The sequence below is a fragment of the Echiichthys vipera genome, assembly GCF_963691815.1.
Source record: "Echiichthys vipera genome assembly, chromosome: 8".
Lineage (NCBI taxonomy): Eukaryota > Metazoa > Chordata > Actinopteri > Perciformes > Trachinidae > Echiichthys > Echiichthys vipera.
In genome coordinates this window covers 8,326,981-8,350,839 of record NC_139833.1, presented here as the reverse complement: position 1 = coordinate 8,350,839, position 23,859 = coordinate 8,326,981, and the positions used below count along the sequence as shown (strand labels likewise).

The 23,859-nt window shown below is 43.2% G+C and overlaps 1 protein-coding gene across 2 annotated transcripts in view; it reads right to left on the bottom strand.

Annotated features, from left to right (window-relative positions):
* Positions 1-23,502, bottom strand: part of LOC310949991 (mannosyl-oligosaccharide 1,2-alpha-mannosidase IA) — a 201,526-nt gene extending 178,024 nt beyond the window's left edge. For both annotated transcript variants that reach the window (XM_083917639.1, XM_083917638.1), the window contains exon 1: positions 21,789-23,502. In XM_083917639.1, the coding sequence (XP_083773765.1) occupies positions 21,789-22,346 (558 nt within the window). In that variant the 5' untranslated portion in view covers positions 22,347-23,502. The remainder of the gene's footprint in view (positions 1-21,788) is intronic.
* Positions 23,503-23,859: the final 357 nt, after the last annotated feature.

Genomic DNA, 23,859 nt, shown 5'->3' with positions numbered 1-23,859 from the left:
TGTGTGTGTGTGACTGTACAGAGGGTGAGTTCATCGGGAAAAGCTGGGTGTTACAGTATGCCAAAACGATACACACGATTCACATGAGAGATTAATTCACAGACGAAGTGGAAAAGACACAGTTAATGCTGAGAGCATTAGAAGCTGCACTGTTTATGCTAATTCATGTCAAGAGACTGCAGGTACCCCAGGGCCTTGGCACATAACATCCATGTTCAAATGTAACGCTTATTCAAAAGGGCTGATTCAGCACTAATATTACTGGAGGGGCGAGGCAAAAGAGAAGCTTTGGTAAAGACAGGACAGGGCAAGTAGGAAGAATTAGAAGTGGAAAGGGGAAACGGGTTGTCAAAAAAAGTTGTGCTAATTCAACAAAGATGAACTAATTCTTCATGAGTTACACACCTCCAGAAAAAAGGCAGAGCTAAATTACAAAATTTGAATAAAGTTGATTTAAAATCAATGTTTCTCTTATAGACAGTCGCTACATCTTCCCCCTCTAGTTCATCGAAATTGATTTCTGTGTTGTGCATACAGTGCCTACCTCCAGACCCACTGATTCACACAAGCCCACCAGCCACCACTATTAAATTTCCCACATCAACTCATCACCTGACCCAGCCGCCTGCCCACTCAGATGCTCCTCAATTCCTTATTTCATACATAAATAAAGGAAGCTATCAGTAACACCGCAGTACGTCAGATTGTCGTGGACGACTAAAACCTTGTTTTTAACAAAAGACAAGTCCACTTCTACCACATTTACTCCAGTCCTGAGTCCATTTTTCTGCCCAGGTTTCCAACCTGTTCAGCAGTATACTGTGATCCACAGTGTAAAACGCAGCACTGAGATCCAACAGGACCAAAACTGACACCTTGCCTAAGTCAGTGTTCAACCTATATATATATATATTTTACAACCATTTACAGAGTGATTTTAAAGCTTTGAAGCCGCCTGAGATTTGACTTTGCATCTGAAAAATCTAATGCAAAAATTACAATGCTTTATAATGCTCTAGCAAGATTCATCATGCCAAAGCATCTATCAATAATTATCCAGTTATTTTCAACGATCTTGGCTATAAAGGGAAGATTTGAGATGGGTCTCTAATTAGTTAAAATGGTAGTATCCAACATTCTCTTTTTTGAGAGTGGCTGATTGAAGTGATTTGCTGCAGACAGCCCCTGCCTACTCAACATCACACCTAAGTATCCTATTTTAATAAGAAATGTCCCATTGTGTGAATGGAAACCTTGTGGCAAATTGAACTGCGTTTGACCTCACTACACCACAGAGAGCAGGGGTTGCAAATTCGGTGGTGGGTCAATCACGCGTAAAGACAGCTTGCGGTGATAGGCTGCGAGCAAAACCCTACAAATAGTTTTTTTTTTTTCTAGATCTGGCTATGAAAAAGGACAACATGCAGATTTCATTTGACTGGAGAGGTTTCAATACTATGTGATACTGGGTTATTTCAATCAGTACCTTGTAGATCAACTCGTTGCCTTGAAAAGACAAAAAGAGCGACAACATATTCATTTCGAGCCTTTCAGTGTGCAGACTTCTCTTGTGCTTGCAGTGAAGTATTTTTTTGTCTTGCACCTGAGTATTTTTGCCTGAATGTGGGCACACTGGTTCTCTCTTCTGTGAATTACAAAAGCGAGCTATCGTCAAATCTCCATTTCCTTGCAGCAAAAAAAAAACATGTCCAGTGACTCAGAATGAATAATAGCCTTTGACTATTTAAGGCCTATTATGATGTTTCTTTTCCACTTCGACACAACCATGATCTTGAAAATAAAACATTCAATATGTAAGGATGCAATAGGCATCCAAAGCCTAAATCTCAGTATAAACCCTGTCGGATGTGGGTATTCTGCATGCCCACATGACCTTTTACTATCACTTTAATCACAGGGGTGGGGGGATGGGGTGTTACGTTAGATTAATAGTGGTACAAACCAAGGAGAATCTGTAAAGGAAGGATAGCTCATGATATAGCCTCAGGATTAACGTGTGCAGGACACTGCATTAGATACCGCCATTGATGAAGAAAAAAAAAAGATTATGTGAGAAGCCCATGGCAACAACTCATCAATGTAGGTTTTTATTTGGCTTGGGTTTTATCCAGTAATGTTCAGTCTGTATATCTTAGTGTCCAATGGTGTGGGAGTAGACAAGATTAATAATCAGCAGTCAGCTACAGAGTAGATGTGCAGCTTCCTACGCATTGGAAAAGGATTAGAGAGGGGGGTTCAATTTATGAATTTTAGACAGAAAGACAAACGTTGCCCACTCTCCAGGTAGAGTTTACCTCCCAAAGAACAAATCAATAAAAAGTTTACAGCTGCTGTGTAAATAAGGCAAAAGTAGGACTCACAACAGCTGGGTCAATTGAATGTCCCCGTGACGGCAGTATTGAAGACACATTCATCAAAATCCACATATAACAGACAATCTAAAATGCCTCTAAAACCAGTGTAAAGATTGACATCATGCCCTTTTGTCCATGTTCATGAGGTATGTATCACCTGATTAAGTGACTGAAAAGTGCTGTGAGCGATTAAATGCCTCACATTTGCGTATTTCATGCCCATTTCATACGAGGCCTGGACATGCAATAACACACTGTCAAGCAGCCCGCCTAACCTTTCACAGCAACAAGCTGATCTCTCCTACAATTTTCCCCGCTGTGTTATACGTTTTTGACGGCGGCCGTATAATCACTTTGTGTCACTGTCATCATTGTAAATTGAGCTGACACAAATCACAATGCGAGAGAGCAATGATTACAGTCTAGATTATAATGTTACAGAGGGAATCACCATGGCCTCTAACCTGCAAAGCAAACAGTGTATCCCAACATGAGCACCATCTGTGGAAGAAAATTATCTCTCTCTCTCCTGACAGGCAAAGTACAGCAACAGAGCATTTCAACTACAGTGGGACAGTTGGAACAACAAGCTAGCAGATGGAAAAGCGGGAGCACTGGAGTGAGATCGAAAAAGACAGACAAAGATGGAAGAGATGGAGAGAGAGCAATGTGAAATTCATATAAAACAGTGTGTGAAGAGAAATGCAACAGAACTGGAAGGAGATTGAAGACGAGCCCTACAAGCTGAAAGCTGAGACTCCCATTCGTTCACACTGGTTATGAATTATTAATGTGTGCACTGAACAAATGAGTTCAGTGCACAGGGAGGGGTAGATGAATCGCCCTGTGCGAGTCCCCCAAGATAACCTCCAAAAATGGACTAATCCCGAACGGCCAGAAGTGACAGAGTGCACAAACTGTGACGCATGCATGAACACAGAATCAGCCGTAGCTCATGGTTTATCAAGTTCAGTGACTTCGTCTGGGCATTTTTTTAACCAAAAATGCTTTTCACAAACGTGCTGAATCTGCAAACGTAATCGAGGTAACCAATCCTTTCAAGCTAGTGAAACATGTCAAAGTAATGGGGAGAGTGTGTTCTATTAAATGACAACAGGATGCAGATAAAAGAGTACAAACACACCAATGGTAATTCTATACATAGTGTGATGAATATTTCCATAAAAGCCTGCATTGTTTTGAGTCTACCGACTTATATGTTTACACAGAGGAGTGTGCAGCAAAACAAATCTCTAATGACATCAAAGACTGATAAATATTAATCATAGCAAACTACCACCCACTGCATTTAATCCCATTTACTCAAGCAATAAATACAGAAAAATAATTAAGGCCAACTTCAAAAAAAGGGAAAATCACTAAACTACTTATAATGCCATAATACTGATACACTGTGTGTCATTCATGAAATACTTCCACACATTCCTTTAGTCTTGTGATATTTTTCAGTACTTTCTGGCATTTTATTGACCACAACTAAATCAAGACAACAAGAAAACCAGGATGCCCCCTTTTAGTCCACAAATCGACCAAGACGGGTTGACTTAATCGTTTTAGTCTCAACTAAGATTTCTTTAGTCAGTAAGTCATTTTTTCATGCTGAATTACTTATTTCCAAGAAATTGACAAAACCATATTTGGTAAACACAGCATTTAAAGAGGTAGTCTTGAATGATTCTTCAACGAAGACTTGTTTTTTTGTTTGTTTTGTTGTTTAAATCGAGGCAACCCTATGAGAGGCAGTCAGATTAACCATTCATGAAAGTAACCAGTAGCTGCAGCCTTATATGAACTTTATTGTCTTGAAGTCATTTTGTTACAACTCTACCTCATAGCAGTTGTTTAGGTTTGAGTTTACACTGAATGTTAAGTCCAAGTCTCCAGAATGTTGCTTATCAACGCTCATCATATCAGCTGGCCTGATGGGATATGGCTGCCAGATAGGTGTGTGATGCCACAGGGGGCGAGCCGTCAGTTCCAACCCTTGGAAACACGTTTTCTTTAATATAAATGGTGTTTTTATGTCACTGTGCCAGCTGCCTGTGGCAGCCTGTGCCTAACAAGAGCCCTTCATTTGTTTGGTTTGGGCTTTTCTGCTCTGTTAGCTCCTTTAGCTCTGTTAGCATTGTAAGTTCACTCATATGTTGACTTCCCTGCTGAAATAAGTCCGTTCCCCCTGGCTAACAGACCCATGTGAGTGTGATAGCACTGCTGTGGCGTGTGTCGTTTCAGATCCACGCAGAGTAAAAACACAGGCATTCAAATCTTGGGCAGCTGCCTTCACTCTGCACCATGAAAAGCTCCTCTTGTGGTATATACTGAAATTCATTATCACTTATGATTGTAACATATCAAGCTAACTGCTATTCATTAGGCAACTGATGGAGAGCACTGAGGTAAAAATAGAAACGTAAAGCCTACATTTGTGAACATGTACTGAAGGTTAAAGCATTAGTTACAGACCCTGTGACTAGAAAGCAACTCTTGAACCCAGGAATCATGATTCATTCTGATTATTGTTTTACTGCTGTTGATTGTAGATCTACGTAAAATGACGGTAGTGTGCGTAATTATATTAATGTATGCAGACAATCCCCAGACGAGCCACATTATAAATGCAACCTGTTCAATTAGTTCCATTAGTTAATAGCCCTCTGTCTTCTCACTAGTTTAAATTATACATTGACACTGTGGCCAATCCATAAACAGGTCATTCAAAGGTCAAAAGATGGGACATCACATGACGGGGCACGATCAGATGGGGTAGCTTTAATTTATATCAGTGATTAAAAACACTTTTGTGCTGCCACACTGTAGATTACAGAAAACAATTGGTCCCTTTTGCAAATCGGAGCTTTGTACCATTCCAGCCCAGTATCTATTTTTAATTAAAATACTACACAAATGACATTTTGCTGAATCTGCAAATTCCATCTTTCTGTAACACCTCTAGAGCAGAACTTTGAGAAATGGCTTTAATATGAATAATAATACCAATACTAATAATGATATTTGTAAAAGATTCTTTTAACATTTTAAATTGTCTATCACGTGTCCTTTGCTCTGACAGCAAACCTTCCTACCTGGATCAATTACTGCACGGTAGTTTGAATGTGACAACCTGAGGGTCAAACAGGAAATCGTTTACAAAATGACATCTGATCAGGGTTTAAAGATCTGCATAGATGATGTCGTTCAGTTATGTACACAACAGAGGACAGGTTGTTTCAGATGCTGATGTGAGGAGTGGGGTTGGGGAAGTTATATAATCACACTTTATACTCTTGACAAGGAGCAATACTGACACACTTAAAGAAGCAACCAAAGCCGCTGCCTTGAGGTAGACTGATTTAGAGTTTCTAAAACAGGTTGCATCAAATGGAGAAGTGAAAAGTGAAATACCATAATGAAGAGATAACACTAGAGCTACAGTGCATGTTTTCAGATGTCTTCCTTCTCCTTTAGAGGCTGATAAAATGATCCGACTAAACAGGAGTCTAGATTAGCTTTTTGCATTCATTTGCATGTTGTGAAGAAATGTTGTCACAACCTTTAGTTTCTCTAAAGGTTGACGGCTTGTTTGCCTCAGGCTCCACCGAACAGCATTCCCTTACTTTCAAATGTCAACAAGTACAATCTCGAAGGTCCTACTGTACAGAAAGTAATAATACTGTAAAAACACGCGAAACAAGGTGTGTCCTTCACTACCTTAATAAGCAGAATCTGGGACAGATGTTGGATGGACCTGTCGGGTTTTATTCACTCCAGTCAGCATATAGTGGCCCCCTGTAAAGACTCAGTGGGCCTCAGAGGTACACTGTTTAAAACATCTCACACACACACACACGCACACGCACACGCACGCACACACACACACACACACCCCTCTGCTCCAACGTCTCGCTGCTTGATTCTGCTGGGCTCGGCTCTTCAGCTAATGGTCACTGTGGAATTAATTGCAACCATCCATCTCATTTTACTTGGAAAATACAATGGCAGCAGCTTTACTTCCAGTGTCACACCCACAGCGTCCCGCACGCTCAAACACAACCATTTTGTTCCCTTTACCCCCTAGACATAGGTCTGTTTTTCATTTACCTTAACTACATTTTTTTCCACAAGCCTTGAGTCATCCTTTGAGAGCAAGAATTCCTGGGTTTGTGGAGGAAAGCATGTCCACATGTTTTAGATCTCACCGTGCATACTGCTGTCTGTGTTCTGACAACTACTGAATAATAACGTTCAGAAGCAAAGGCAGAATGAGGGTTTCTGGCACAGCTCACAGGTGTTTGGAGAGGGGGAAAGAACTCTAGTTTTGACCTCAACAACACTTTGAGAAAACCTGATTATAAACTAAGGTTGAGAATGGGGTTTTGTTTTTGTTGCTGCATTGCTGAGATCTGGGAGTGCAGCAACATCACTATAAAATAAGGCTTTCAGTTGACGCTCAATTATTCTTAACGGGAGCACAGAAAGTGTTTGCCTTTCTGAACAGGAAACTACTTTTCAAGTGTTTCCATAAAAATACTTTTCACCAGGCAAAAAAGGTCAATTCTATAGTTTGAGATACTTTGTGCTGTTTTCAAACAACGTCGAACAAATACTTCAAAATGGCCCTCTTAAAGCTATTACTTAGGGCGCACTCACACTGTCCTTCCGCACCGCGCCCCAGGCTTTAGGGTACTTGTCCCCCCCTCCCTCTCCCCCCGCGCCCCAGCCCCGTTTGTACTCACACTGCCTGGGCCTCGCGCAAATGCTTCTTGCCTGTCCATACGTCATCACGCCGTAACACGTCACACGCATTGATGACGTCATTGCGATGCGTCGCTTTGTTTACAAATCTTTCCACAGACCTCGGAGTTTTTGTGCGTCTTGTCGACTGTTTTTGAATATTTTCATCCGACCAAATCTGCAGTAAACACTCCACCTCCCTCACACCAACGTGAACCTTTCGCCGCCATTGTTGTTGTTGTTAAATGTCCGCGCATGGTCCGTCCTTCTATTTTCTATGTCCAAACAGGCGCACATAAATGACGTCAGAACCGGCGTAGGCATTGGCTCGTGCTCGTACATGTGCGCACGCTCGTGCTCGTACATATGCAAACACGCTCTACAAAAGCCCACCTCTCTCAGGCGGGCCGTGGACGGCCAGTTGGCCGCAGTTATGAGCGGAGCGGGTGCACTCACACTGGTCAAACGCACTAGGCTTGACCCGAAAAACCTGTTTTTGCCCAGTGCGGAAGGAAAGTGTGAGTGCGCCCTTATTTATATAGGTGAGGGGTAGATAGGTTACATTCAAGGCGGAAATCACGCCCAAAAATAGGCAATATACTCCTTCTCCTATTTCCAGTAGATCGGTATGCCTTTTCTGCATTGAACACGCCGGAAGACAGAGTTGGTAAACCGTAACTTCAGCTTCCTTTATTGTCATCTGCCCATGAAACATGAAAAGTATAAAATGCAGTACTCAGGTCTCAGCTGTAGCAACTGTAGCAGCAACTCAAGCAGCGTGGAGGACGGTGACAATGTTACGTTGATTGCTTATTTTCTATATCTGTTGATATTTGGTCTCTGTGCCATCTCATTTGGAACGATGTGCGAGCGCTGCTTGTACGGGAGGAATTTTTGGCAGGAATCACAAAGAGTTGCAGAAGTTACAGACGGAGGCGACGCACATCACAGCATCACGCCGGAAAAAAAGAGGCAAAAAATGGCCGTGTGCCTCCGGGTGTCATGTTTCCATCACTGCTGATCGGAGCCAGAGCGCATAAATACATGTGACTTCCGCAGAGACATTTACCCCGGGAAGGAATTTCGACTCAGCTCCATGAATACAAATATCAATCTGGTTTTAAGGCTCTTGCAGTCTCACATTAATTAAACTCCTTAAATAAGGCGTCTGTTACACTTGGCTAAAGCCTTTCAGACTTGTTAGTGACAAAGTTAAAATAAATTCAAGTGTTGCTAAGCCACAAGTCTGTGTTTAGCCTGAGAACTCTTGAGATCCTGGCACACAGTTTGACTATGCCAATAAAACTCACTAGAAATCCTGGTTGGGGTCAAACCATGTAACGTCAATCATGGATGTGAATTTTATTTAAACCTCACAAATCAGACACAATGGGCTTTGTCATAATATATCTATATATCTGTCATAATAAGGGTCTTATATGAAATGTAGTTAATTTACTATATTATCATTGAAGTAAATCTAAAGTCACATGATCACACACACAGAGAACTGAATCAGTTTATCTGTTATTTCTCTGCCTCTCCAGCGTATTATTACTGCTCAAGAAATACGCTGAAGAGTGTACACTTGTCACCCAATTAATGACAGGTAAACTGGCCACACACACACACACACACACACACACGCACGCGCACACACGCACTCACACGCACTCACACACACACACACACACACACACACACGTCATGGTGATCAGAAGACCACAGCAGACCTCATTATGAGAGAGAGCTGATGACCAGGCTCACATCTTCTAGGGGAGGTTTGGTTAGCAGCAGGATTCGCCTCTAATGGTGGGCCAAATTAACGGAGAGATGGATGGAGCTTTCGGTACAGTTAGCACATAAAAACTCTAATTAGATCATATGCATGACTCAGAAGCACCCTAGTTTGAACAAAGGGTATAAAGGTCGAAACTGACTTATCTCAGAAGTGGTAGCAATTCCCCTACTTTGTGCTGATTGGTTGATTGATTTTACGACGCTTCTGTCTGTACTCTAAATCCCTCTTTCCCCTGTTGAATGCAAGAATGCATACACGCCAATATAAGTAATGAAGTCAAAACAGTTACTTGATTAGCTGATCAACTGAATATTAATCCGCACTTGTCCTCATTTTCAAGTCATTTTCAGCCTCTCCGGTGTGAGAATTTATAGCTTATCTATGGTTTGTATTTTTCTAAATGGAATAGATTTGGGTGTTCAACTGCTGGTCGGACCTCAGAAGAGGCAACAACTGGCTCCAGGGAAATTGTGATGATGGCCATTTTTCTATATTTTCTGACACAAAGACACAATTATCAGATTAAAAATAATAACAACAATTGCAGTATCCCTTTTACAGCAATAACTTGCCTAATGCCATTAGACTGGGGTCCCTGGTCAAATCAACCTTGACCAACTGTTCTACCTGCTGCTGTCGTGCAAACTGTACAGCAGCATCCGGTCCTGCACCACTTGGCCCAGGGACAGCTTCATCCTGCAGGCCATAACACTGCTGAACTCTTGAACTCCTGTGCTCATCACACGCCACTTTACCATTATACTGTCACTCTGCTTCTATAAACTTTAGAGCCAGACCGATATATCAGTCAGCCCATAATATGAGCTGATATTGAACAATCACAGACGTATTGGTGTCTATATGTATCTGTTTTCAAATAAGTGGCAGTATGAAAGCCTTTTTACAGAATATATTATGCAGAAAACGATACTTGGGATAACTGGTGTCAAATTGTTTTTTCAATGTATTAAAATATTAAGGAATTGACTGATACTGAGCATGATGTTTATTTGGCTATTTATTTTATTTTTTATGTATTTATTTTCTCAGTGTTCATTTAGAATTGGTTGACATTATATATATCGTATTTTCCGCACTATACGGTGCACCTAAAAACCTTCAGATTTCTCAAAAGCCGACAGTGCGCCTTATAATCCGGTGCTCCTTATATATGCATCAATATTGAGCCACAACAGGTCTCGGAACTACGGTGAGCAGCAGCCGACTCTACTTTCCCCCGTAGAAGAAGTAACGCGTGGTGCATGAGATATACGACTGTGCGAAGCGTGCCGTTTCATTTCCATTTGTGTGTCTAATGAAAGACCCCAAAATGGCTCCTGTTAAGAGACACGCTTACGATGCAGGGTTTAAACTCAAGGTGATAAGTCACGCAGTAGAACACGGGAATAGAGCAGCAGCCAGAGAGTTTAACATGAACCAATCAATGGTGCGGAAGTGGAGGAAGCAACAAGGTGACCTGCGCCAAGTGAAGAAAACTAAACAGAGTTTCCGAGGGAACAGAGCGAGACGGCTACAGTTGGAGGACAAACTTCAACAGTGGGTTGTTGAACAGAGAGCAGCAAGTAGAAGTGTCAGTACAGCCACTATTCCACTGAAGGCAACAGCGCTAGCACGCAAACTTAGCATCATTGAATTTAGAGGCGGTCCTTAACGTAACCCCAGCCTCGACTGTAGCGTCTATTCTATGCTCCTTATAATGCGGTGCGCCTTATATATGAAAAAAGTTTCAAAATAAGCCATTCATTGAAGCTGCGCCCTATAATGTGGTGCGCCTTATAGTGCGGAAAATACGGTATGTACATATATATATATATAAAGAAAGTATAATATTCTGTAATATCCTATAATGAAGTTTGCAGTCATATCAGTGAATAATCCATGTAGAAAAGGTCTATTTTCATTCCAACTCAAAAATTCACTCATTATCATATCGATAATCAGAGAATATTATTCCCATTAAAATCGGTATCAATCTTAAAAATCCTATATCGGTCAGGCCTAATACTTTACTTACCTGTGTGTATATATATATATATTTATCACTTTTCATTATGCATACTGTATATATTTTACTATATTTAAATTATGTCCATACAAATTTCTATAGCTTTGATTATATTTAGCCATGTATTTTAACTTGCACTATGTTTTATCTGATTCAGATTAAGCTTTTTCTTGCGTGACTTTCTTTTTAATGATGGATTTTCAGTGCAGACGACTGCTTCTCTGCAATTGTTGTGCACTTGAGAAGAACAAAGAACTCGGACTGTGAGATATGAATCATATTAGGCTTGAGGGATACCACTAACCTATTTTACTCTCATACCAGCCCATCATCAGTATCTGCTCAATATTAACTGGAATCTCACTTACTTTCAGTGAAACAGGGAGGGGGAAAGGGAATAACATTGTCATTTCTTTGGAAATTCTTCCTCAAACTGTCATCCTGCATCTGCAAACTGAAAACACTTGGTTAACTGAAACAAAACATCTGGGGTTCTCCAAAAACCGTTAACCACAGTCACTTCTGAAACTGGACAGTAAGACCCACCCATTTCCTGTTGTTGAAACACATCGTATCACTATCGGCTCTTCTGGGAATGAAAAAAACAAAAAGACTTTGGTTCTGAGAGAGAGAAAAAAACATTAAAACAAGTTTCGACATTAAAGTTGAGTAGACAACAGATTATGTTAAGACATTATTGAAACATTTTTTTTTGTGTGGATATTAAAGGTTTAGAGAGATTACATCCTTTTAAACAGACCCGCTTTTCAAAAAGTACAATCATCCAAGATTTAAATGAAAATGGGCTTTTTGATGTGAAGGGTTTAGCGGTGCTTTTTAAGCAAATGGTCCCTGTCAATAGCTTTTTAAAGAAGCTCTTACATGTTGACACTATGACAGCTGCTTTCCTGAATACGAAGATTTTTGAGTGTTATTTCGCAGAGAACTGACAGTTCATTTTGGACCGCCTTGGTTCTCTCTGGTTGAGCTAAATATCAATGCAATTTTAAAGGGTTTATTTATTTTTTAATAAGGCGAGGCTCTTCCATATCCAGCTGTCGGGGGCCAACGTATTATTACTGCTCAAGAAATACGCTCAAGAGTGTACACTTCTCACCCAATTAATGACAGGTAAACACACACACACACACACACCTGAATCTGTTTATTTGTTATTTCTCTGCCTGCCTCTCCACCAACTGTGGATGGTTGAAAATTGCAATTATCTAGCTAGCCCATCATCCAACCTTGATAGAAACAAGGGAAATCTATATGGCTCCCTAATGAGCACTGAGCATCGTTGCTGCCATTTGATTAGGGACTTAATTGTGATAATAATGAACAAATACACCCAGGTCTGGCTAAAACGGTCTTGTAAGCATTCAGCTAATTAATGGCTATTTGCCCACTGATGCCGAGGAAGGAGAAAATCACTAGGGAGACACATTTTCCTCTCTACCCACGGAGAGCTAGACAGCCCTGTGTTGACCATGAAAACGGTCTGGTGAGCTTTTCCACACAAAGCTATTGTCCTCGCTCTGGGGGGAAAACGCGGTGCTGGCCAACAAACGCTGTTTCACAAAAGATGATGTTGTCTTCCGGGGAGCCACCTTAATTGTAGGTCAAAAGCTTGACAGCATCATTCAACCATCTTGAAAGTAGGCCAAAGCCATATCCACGACATGATAACAACAATACAGACATGCCGATCTGCAACGACAGTGCTGCAGAGGAGGGGAGAGTTGGCAGAGCAGTGGCAGCAAACACCCCTGGGGCTGCACGTCGCCAACAAGCAGCGAGGAAGAAAGAGAGAGAAGACAAAGAGGAAGAGAAGCCGGAATAAGAGAAACAGATTCATCTGAGTAAAAAAATACAAAATAACTTGGACCAAAAAAAAACGATGAGCAAGGAGTGAAAGAAGCAAGGAGGAAGACATATGAGGACAAGCCAGGTCCCCCGGCCTACTCTAATGTCTTTCCATTACCCTGCAAACACAGCCACGCATGTTTTCTGACCAATTAGGCAGGCATAAAAGGAGGGGGCTGAAACTCAGCTGGGGGCTCAGATAGTCTGCTGCTTACATTGAGGCCACTCTCCCTCCACTTCTTTGCTATTTGTTGAATGTGCCCGAGCAGCAAAGCCAAAGAGAGAAGGTAGCGGGTAGAAGGGGTGGGAGGGGGGCGATTTCATTCGCCACCTATAGCAAAGGATGTCAAGCAGAGCCTGAAGCAAACAAGGCCATCCCTGGACCTTTCATCTTCTCCACTTTCTGCATCTGTAGCAAACATTACACACACACTCTAAAAATCCTATATTAGCTGGAGCTTAAAAAAAATACATCTAGGCTGAAAGCATGTGTGCTTTGTGGCGCGACTGTTGTAGGACGCTGGGAGTCCACATCCATTCACAGAGACACAGTCAGTGTCGGAGGCTGCTTCTCAGCATCTTTCTCGTGTTGTTATAGAGCTAATAACATCAATAAGAGCAGGGAAAAGGTGTTGATAATGATATGAAAACATAACCGTACTCTTAAGATGGTTTGTTTCACAGAATCCCCTGAGAAGCCGTCATTGGAAACTGTTTGAAAAAGGGCCGACACTTGGAGAAGGTAATTGGATGAAATGTCTGTCTACCAAACTCTCGCCAAACTCAGCCAGTCACATTAGAGTGAAAACATCATTCCATCCAGAAAAGCCTTTAGTGCAGTTCTCCTCTCTCAGTGAGGAAATACTGATAAAACTGATGTTATTGCAGCATCTACACTAACCTCTTTAGTCACCCCCCGCTCAACTGCCAGTAGCTCCTCACAGGACACCGATTGGCCGGCTCACTTTTGTTCAGAACACAAACCCATCGCTTGGAGCCTGATGAAATGGATTTGTACGTGACATGTGAATCTGTGATTCTCACCTGATTTTGTGTTAATGCGAGAATTCAGCAGCTGTGCAAGCTAAGTGAAAACATGGTCCTTGGCCCTTTTTATTTGTACCTGCATTGATGAGCATACCAGAGGAAAAATGGAGAAAGTTGTGGTAAAGGCAAAAAACGACTCAGGATTTTGGCCTTATCAAAAAGTCATCGGCCAAAAGGGGAACACCATGGAACATCCAGTCAGGACTGAACATGTGTTTTTCCCCACGACTCGCAGGCCTTTAGAAGCCCGGATTAAGAGGTATCAACACAATGACCCCATTATGTCAGCAGTACCGTTAACTCAAGAAAAACGCACTTCCAAGAAACTTTCTGCAGCAACATCACAGCAATGAAAGGGGGTACTGGGGTTTTTTTAGAGTCTGCCTTATGAAATCTGAGTAAAGCAGAAATCTCATTTCAAGAAAAACACACAGCCACTGCCAAGAAGCCCTGCTCACTCTCAGCTCTTTGCACTCCTGTGTCCGGGAAGGGGGTCAAGATGTGGACAGATTCTGGTGGGTTGTGACCCTCTGCTTTTACTGGCAAATGACGTAACACCCGCAGGCTATATTAAACCCAGACAGAGGGGGGGACCGAGGACAAGTACAGCAAACAAATAGACTCAGGCATGATTTCAAGACTCTGCAAATATGGAAGTGCAGAAGCCAACGAGGGAGGTTCAGGGAAGAAAAGGATTTCTATTGTTTGAGTAGGTAAAAAACCTGCCATCTGTTGACTAGGCCACGTCATCAGGACAAGAAAAGATATACAAACTGTGTGAGTGTGAGTTTAAAACTGCTGAGGAACATTTACTTCGCTCACATGAACCACTCAAACACACACATACTAGAGCATGCATAAACCTCACTGTTAAAGTTTAGACAAACAGTACGGTCTTACTGGCCTCTCTGGAGAGAAGGGCACTTAAGGCTTTTTATTCCTTCAAGATGTGATATAATCCTCCACTTCCGCCTGTGACGTACACTAACACACACACAGTACACAAAAAGCACACACTGAATTCAAACAAATAGGCAAATTCAAACAAATAACTAGCTAACATGTGCAAAGACTTGGGTATGCACCAGAGGTATCTGCATACGGTACACACACAGCTCTTGAAAATCATGCCTCAATAGAGAGACTTTACCCTCAAGCTAGTGCCCCTACCACAAAGGGAGTGCAAGGAGAAAACTGCGGTGAATGCAAGAAGGATGTTAGCTAATATCTCCCCCTTTACACTCACATCCTTCCTTTTCCTCCCTCCATCTCGCCCGATCACTTACTTCCTGCAGTGATAGCCTGGGGGCCAGCAGACCTGGTATTGTGTGGCGTAATCAGCTTTAATCACCCACTGGAATAAAAGCTTCTCTGAGGTTTTTACCTGACATTTATCTGTCTTACTGTTATTCTGTGAAACGCAAGATTTCCTGGATGGAGCTACTTTGACCTGTAGGGTCATCTGTCCTACCTTGTTTTTCATCATTATGTAATGCCTACAGGAGACAGAGCATGAGGTATGACTATGAAAGAACCAATCAATATTGTTGGTACAAGTAAGCAAGATTTTCATTGGTTACCAGGTCAGCGTCTATTCGAGTCTTGCAGCAGGATGTCTAAACATAGAGAGGCAGCAGCCCTCAAACTTCTGCATTCAAATCAAATTAAGCTTGTTGGGTATATATTGGGCTGGACTGGGGCGGTAGTAGCTCAGTCCATAGGTGACTGGGCTGGAAACCGGAGGGTTGCTGGTTCGAGTCCCTGTGTGGAATGGATGGAGTGTGGACTGGCGGCTGGAGAGGTGCCAGTTCATCTCCTGGGCACTGCCGAGTTGCTGTTGAGCAAGGCACCGACCCCCCAACTGCTCAGCGCGCAGGTCACTGGCAGCCCCCTCGCAGCCCCCTCGCTCTAACATCTCTCCATTGCTTGCATGTACAGTATATAGGTCCTGTCTGAGCATGTGTGTGTATTTTGGGCCTGTGTGTGTAAAATGAAGAAAAGTAATAATAGAGTGAAAATTGAATTTCCCCATTCATGGGACTAATAAAGGAATTCTTCTTCTTTTATTTAAAAAGCCAAAAAAAGTCAATGCCATACACTAGAGTTTTCATTGCAGGTGTCAATCATGCTCTATTCTGCTTGCACGACACACTTAAATAGACAATGTTACTTACACTAATAGAGTCATCGTCAGCTGTGATCATTTCTTAGAAATGGATGCTTAAGAATGAAAATGAGTGTGTTCACTGATCACCATAAACAGCACCAAAGGTACAAATGTGCAATGAAGTGTGTGGGTTTTATAAGGCCATGTCTTTTATATAAACATGCAATTACTGTGGTTAGAAGCACCTTTGTACGGGTTTGTGTCTGCCCGTGTGTGTGTCATCAGTATTTGTGTTTTGATAATATAACTGCAGTAACAGCAACATTTTTTTGTCTTAATGAAATACAACTCATTAAAAAAATCAATTTGGAAGATGTGTACTTTAAAAGGCAGTGTGGTGGCGTCTGAGCTTCCTTTAGGTTAACGTCGCACTTTTTAATTCTCTGAGGTTTTTAAAACGGGTCTAGAGACCGAAGGCAGCCACAGCATTTATCAGTTTTCATCTGTAAAGGAAACGAGTAACTGCTATGTGGTTTTAAGAACCGTTAGAATATTTTATCTCTGTGTAAGGGCAGGTTATTCTGTCAACTTTTATCGACCAATAATGTGAGAGATTCAAGAGTACGCCTGGTCCTATGCATGTACATTATGTACTGCTGTTCACACCATGGTTGTCGATTTACATACACCGTCATTGTTGCATTCATTGAGCCTTCGCTCATTTTATAATGTTCTGCACAATCACATGCTCAAGGTTTACTTCCTGATAAAAATCAATGTTTGTTGGTTACTTTCATTGCAATGTCCGGTATAATAAGAGTTTTGACATCACTACGGTTAGTTTAAAAGTGACGAGAAAAGTATGTTGTTCTTTTAAGAGGGCAAGTTAATCATAATCATAATTTGACGTATCAAATAAGCGACAAAGACAAATTCATTTATACTTATATTAAAACCTTTATATATTCAGGGAAGTTTAACTAAGAGCAATGCTTTCTTTTTCAGGAATGCCATGATCACATTCACATGTGGAAGCTGCCCGGTACAACCACATTCTGATCTGTTGGCCAATGAGCAGCTCCACTGGAGTGGATGGGGTTAAGGGCCTTGTTCAAGGGGATCTCGGTGGTGTTAGTGAGGAAGGGGCAAGCACTGCTTATTCATATATACACTCCCAATAAAAGTACAACAACAGGTGGTACGCTGATCCCTGCCTTCCACTCATTATTGTTAGCCACTCATAATGTGAACCACCTCGGAAGATATTCTACTATTACAATCACTGCAATAATCATAATAACAATTGAGAGGAACCAACTGAATGTACCCTTAATGTACATGTAAAATATGCATCTCAGAAAACAAATCCAATCCCAATCCACCAAAGTCAATTTCTCTATGTGTGGCAGCAGTGGCCTGCATCAATGCCTGGCAGCATTGACAAGTTGCTCTGCCTCAGCCTAGCCTATCAATATCCAGCGGGCATGATAGCTCACTCCCCCGCATACACAGACCAAAGACAATGATGGGCTCATACTCCAAACACCAGCCGCTGACATTTGCACAGCATCCACAAAGGAGAGAAAAAGCACGAATGTTCCGTGGGAGCGCACAGAGAGTGTAAGCCTTTCCTTAAGACTTTTTTCGTCTTCCGTTCCTTTCTTCTCGCTCAGCAGGCAGCCATTTTCCTGGCTCAGACTGAAGATTGTTTGGCATACCTGGTTTGTAGCCGGAGACAGCGGGAGAATGAAGGGTGGAGGGAGGTCACTGTGCTCAAAGCCGGCCAGGAGGCTCGGGCTTAACGGCAGCGTTTTATTCAGACAGACACTAAGCTCACAGGTCATTACTGCTGTAAGGGGAGTTCAGGTCCGGGTACAAGCTCACCTATTCCTGCAGCCTATTCCTTCTTTGTTAGATTTGTGTGTCTGTGTGGTTGTGTAATGTGACAGTTCAATATTAAACTCGTGCCATATAGTTTGACATTTTCCACAGTTAGCGATACTCCTTGCATACTCAAAAGGAATTGAGCTGTTCTCAATATTCTGAACATCAATAGAGCAGGAAACAACTCTTTTCTATATAAAGATATAGTGGAGTTACGGCGTCCTGAGCGGAGAATTAAGTCTTTTTCTTAAGTTTTCTTCCTCTGTGTGTGCTGTATCTTGAGTTTCTTCATTTGTTTTGATAGGCAGGCCGGCCGGGTGTGCGTGTGATACCAACGTATGATATCAGACACCGAGGGACGCCCCAGAACGTCTGTTTTAAGCGAGTTGGGGAACAGTCTGAAGTTTTTCTTTTCAATATTTTCAAGTATGACACCTAGACACCTGGATTTAGATCAGATAATTTACCCTCAGGTTGTTTTGAAAAAAATTGGCTCTAATCTAAAATTCCAATAGTTGGATGTGCCTCAAGAGCAAATACAAGAACATTTAAAACCTGTCACGTCATGTATTTATATCAAAGTCATGGTTCAGTTGCATTGAGACCAGCTGCTCACTTAGCTAAAAGATGAATTTAGCAGATGAGGTGTGTCATTAGTCTATTGGTAAAGTTAACTAACACACCAATGAACATTTAACCAAACTGTTTTATCACCACTTCTTGTAACATTTTTACAAACTTAAACTGCTCTGTGCTTCTTAAGCCTCTCCGTACAATTAATGTTGATCGTACACACACACACACACACACACACACAATAGAACTGCTTTGAATACAGAACATCTGTACCTCATATCAATGTTGTTGGTCTACACACTGATGCAGGTGAGCTTCAGTACTGGACGGATAAACAGCCTTCCAACTAAGCTGTCAAACTCCAAATTCATCACCAAGCACCTGATCATCTAGATAAGCCATCAAGTACACTCACACAGTAAGCAAACACACACACACACACACACACATACACACAAACAAACACTCAGGAGAGAAGAAGCCCTGAAGACTTTTATTGCTCCACTGGAGGCTTTTCCACGGCAGGCTGCAATGTGTCTGTCCTCTCCCTCTCTTAGTTGTCAGCTTTATCTCCTGTCTGCGTCTCCCTTCTCCCCATGCATCATATGTTAGAGGCCACATTATACAGCGTTTTCCAATTTCGTCTACCAAGGGCCTTCATTTGACTGCACTGACATATCTCTTAAAAATTCAGCGTACGAGGTAAAGTGCAAATCTCCCGCTTCATAGAGACCGTCTTTAAATGTACACTTCTCTTTTGATGTACGCGATGTTGTGGAGACTAACAGAGGAGAAAGATATGGAGGTTTTCATCTCGGATCGGCACAGAGCTCCCTTCGTTCTCTGATGTCCTCTTTGCTGTGAGTTTGTTTGGATGAGCCATTTTATTACTGCACTCCAAGTTCTAACCTTGGTGAATGTAAAAAAAAAAAAAAAAAAGAAAGCAGCAAACAAAATGTGCATGCAGAAAAAGGACACTCCCCATGTTGCTCCAGGCACACTTTTTTTTGTGGTGCCGTGCCTGAAATTCAGCCTCTTGTGTCGGAGCCAATGAGGCAGCAACACAGCAGCCACACAGATGACTCTGTGAACCATGACATCACAGAATTACAATTAGGAGGCTGTTTGAAAATGACTCTCATCTTCATCCCGCTGAGGGACTTCTGGAGGAGAATGAACTACGAGCAGCGGGGTAAACAGCACCTTGGTGACTCTGGCAGTATTTGCCAGTATCGCAGGAGGGGCCTAGCTAGTGGTGGGCTGACTTCAAATATTTGCTTTGTGTGATCAGACTGTCATTGTCCCTTGTTTCACCCTCACTTGGCAGTGGGTGCACACACAGAGGAAGAAGGTAGGGAGTCTGCTTTCTAGTTGTTGGCAGTTGAGAAAAATGACATTCACAGTCCTTGAGGCACTGAGCGGGCTGGACCAGACCCTTTCTGTTGACTTTGGAAAAAGGGGGGTACACCCTCTCTTTGCATTCCCTTACAGGGGAAAAACAACCCTTTTACAGAGCTGCTCTGTCTGTACACCAAACAGGAGCTGAGAGTGACAACTAAAAAAATTCCATTCTGGATATTTCCTCCTTCACAGAAATATACATCAAAACAGCACAGAAAAAAAAACCCTCAAAGCATGTTAGTTGTATTGTTCCAGTTACTCCCTGGTTTTACATCTGTAAACCTGGACAACGCACAGACTCGCAATGTGTCAGCCTGTACTGGCAGCGTGCATGTGAGCCTCCAGGACAGATAGAAGCCATCTGGAGCACTGCCAGACAGTGGAAACTGAAGCAACAACAATAGCAAACCTACAAGAAAAAAACGGATTGCTAGGCTACGGACATGCGATGCAAGTAAGCAGGGCCTGTCTGTCCTTCAACTCCTTAATAAAGATGAACGCTTAATGCAACGCAATTACAATTTTGAAACAGTTGATTGAGAGAGGAGGGTGTGGTGGAAAACCACTTCCCCTCAGACATTGTATGACCCCGAGGCAAGAACTTTGCGGAGCTCAGCATGAACGGATCATGCAAGTAAAGTCACACTGACATTCACTTGAAAGAGCATCAAAGGAGAATGAGTCAGTAAGAGCTCAGTGCATGAGGGCAAACAACCCTCTCAGTTATCATGTAGCACATCACCTCCAGGTATGAAAGGCATGTGAGCAGCGTGAGAGGGTGACAGCAGGCTGGAAGTGAAAGTGACAACAGGACTTATCCGTGTCACATGCCAAGGCTGAAACCCATCTGCACATGCTGGCCAATGGCTTCCCAGCTGCACCCCCCTCCCCCCTCACAAGCCTCCCTTGCCTTGAGTGGGTACAGATGTGTGATCCACAGACGCTCCCACTCTGGAGCCCTCATCGGACCTACAGGGCTCGACAAATACTGGCACAGCTTGAAGAGCTCCTGGCCAAAGTGTCACTGCACAATGTCACATCATTTGCAGGCGATTGTGATGGAGGTGCTACTGCTGAACGTAGGGCGTTTTAACATTCAGAATGACCCTGACGGCCCACAATTTAACAGCTCACACACACACACAAAAACATATCATATCTGATGGTTATATTACATGCATAAAGAGGTATAACCTGAATGAATTTTAATATGATTATTTAACAACAAAATGATGTTATAGAACGGAAAATGTGGGATTTGCTGCATTCACGCTCAGAAATGTGCATCTAATTCACCCATGGGCAGATTATGAACAGTTATATCACAAAGCCTTTTTCCCTGTTCTGATATGAGACTATACGCAGTCTTAACTGGAAACCCATCTTAAGTCCTGACACTGTTCTCCGTCTTCATCAGCAGAAATTCATCTCCGAAAAGACAAAGGGTGAATTTAGACAACTGGTATAATTGAGAGACACGTTTTGTTGTGTCTGTTTGACAGCAGCTTGACAAACAACTGTCCCACTGCTGCTATAGACACGTCGCCTGTATTGTCAGACAAACAGACAAATCAAATTGGAGCACCAGGAAATATAATTACTTCTTTCAACTGTGCATAGCTGCTTTTTTGTATCCCTACGAGGCACACTGACATTTATCTGTTGTTTTTGTCTGTTGTGTTTTGACAGCATGAGCACGCTGCCACTCAACACAAACTTATTTGCTGCGTGGAGCCACAGATGCATAAAAGAAAGACGATTTTGCAAAAATAAGAAGTGGAGTGATGACACTGACTATTTGTTTAGTGTGATAGAATAAACATTACCCATACTGCTGGATTCAATATAGGCTACTTCCTGTTTCTCATCAACCCATATCACTATTGTCTTTCTCCAGAACCTCGGGGGTATGTGCCCAGGAACATGCAGCTGTCATGATGGTCACATCCTTACCTCTTTCACTTTCTCCCGGCGCTCGTTGGTGGTGGGGTCGCTCGGTTTGCCGTTGTCCCTCCCCAGCGGCGGTTTGAGCAGACAGCTTTTGAACTTGTTGTAACTGAAAGTATCCGAGTTGGCATCGTGATCGGAGGAGGTCGCTTTCGCCGAGGCGGACTCCGTTTTCGACCTGGGCAGAGTAAAGTCCTCTTGCGCTTTCCCCCCGGCGAGCCGCTCCTCGGTCGCCTCCAGAGACACGGGCGGTTTGCGGCTCAGGCTCTTCAGCTTGGTGCTGGTCTCTCCTTTGGCTGGGGTCATGCCCCGCGGGTGCTCCTGGGTCCTGGGTCTTTTTAAGTGCTCCCTGACATCGTTCTCGGACCCGGAGCCAACAGTGACCGGCTGGGTCTCCGTCTTGGACAAAAAAATGCGTTTTAATCGCACAGAGTCGGGCAAAAAGAAAAGGGCCCCGAAGCACAGCGTTACCAAACCGGAGAGAAAGAGCAGAAACACGAACTTCTGGGACAGGCGCAGACCCATGCCCGATGCCGACACACCGGGCAACTTTCGGAAAACCATTGAAACTTTTTCTTGAGACGTTTCCCTTTTACAGTGTTTCCTCCGACACCACGCTGCGTTTTTGACACTCTCGACTCTCTACTGAGCGGCTTCTTTGGGGCATGTGTAGCCTATAAACGAGATATGCGGATTTTTTTTCTTTTTTTTTTAAACACACCCCCGTGACACTTCCAGAGCAGCACAAACAGCCTGCCAGAGCTGTCTCTATCTCGCTATCGATCGGATCTGCATAAGCCAAGGGTTAGGCCTGCCTACATCAACAGTTTCCCGATCATTTGACAACGCAACCCGGAGATCTGCCGGGGTTTATGTATCTACGCGTAGCGCGGTCACTGACATAAATAGACTGCAGGGTTTTGGGGGTTTAAGAGTGTTAACCCGGAAAAAAACAGCACAGGGGCTGACAGATAAATGGCACTGGCGCTTTTACTGAAGCACAGAGCTATATTCAAGACTAACAGGGTTACTGTGGCACAAGCCAGGCTAGCACAAATAAAAGCACTTTTATTATAAGATGGAATCAAACGTCGGTCAGGCCTGTGAACAAAGTTGTGTCTCGGTGCATCGTTCCGCGCCGCCGTGCGAATCCGTCAATAACACGCTGCCCTACGGTGCGAAAAGCTCCGGCGTGCAGCAGCAGAGCATCTTTTTTTTTCTTCCCCCCCTCGTCTCCCGTTTAAACCGACCCACGTTGCTGCATTATAAGCTCCTAAAATCCCATTTGAGATCGCGAAAGCCGTCTGTTTGTTGTTGTTTGTTGTTTTTTTTGTTGCATTTATCCCGTACAGCTGGTGGACGGAAACGCGTGTATGTGCATGTCGCCTATCTGTCAATCGCGCTCCTTCCAGACCAGCGGCAGCCTCCGCGTTTCCCCTCTTTCCTCCACTGGCGTCAACACGCCGGGCGAGACAGATCGGCGGATGACATTAGAAAGAAGGCGGGTTTTGTCCCGTGCGAAGTTATCCTAGCCCCCCCGATCCAAATCCATAGAATAAACAAATCCACCATCCAGTCCAGCCGGGCTCTCCCAAAAGAAAAGACAGACACAACCGCCGCGTCGTCGCTCCGGGATCTCGCCGCAGCCGTCCGCCTTGCCTCGCTTCGCTCTCTCGCCTGTATAGTGCGCACCGCACCGGTATCGCTTGTGCCGCGGACGTCCGCTTGCGTAAAAAAGCGAGGGGAGAGGGCTGGAAATGTAACATATAGTGCAGGCTAGCAGGGAGGCGAGGAGAGGAGAGAGAGAGAGAGAGAGAGAGAGAGAGAGAGAGAGAGAGAGAGAGAGAGGGAGGGAGAGGCGAAACGGTCCGCCGCTGCTCGACAATCCAAGTGGGCTGGTCGGATTTCTCGATGGATATTCACAACGGCTTATCAAAACACAGTTAAGCCGTTCGGACAAAAGCAGTGAAGAGAAGTCTGAACGGCTCCGTGCATTAGAAAACCATCCACACACACACACACACACATGCGCGCACGTACGCACACACCCCGAGGAAAATGAGCTCGTTTAATCCCT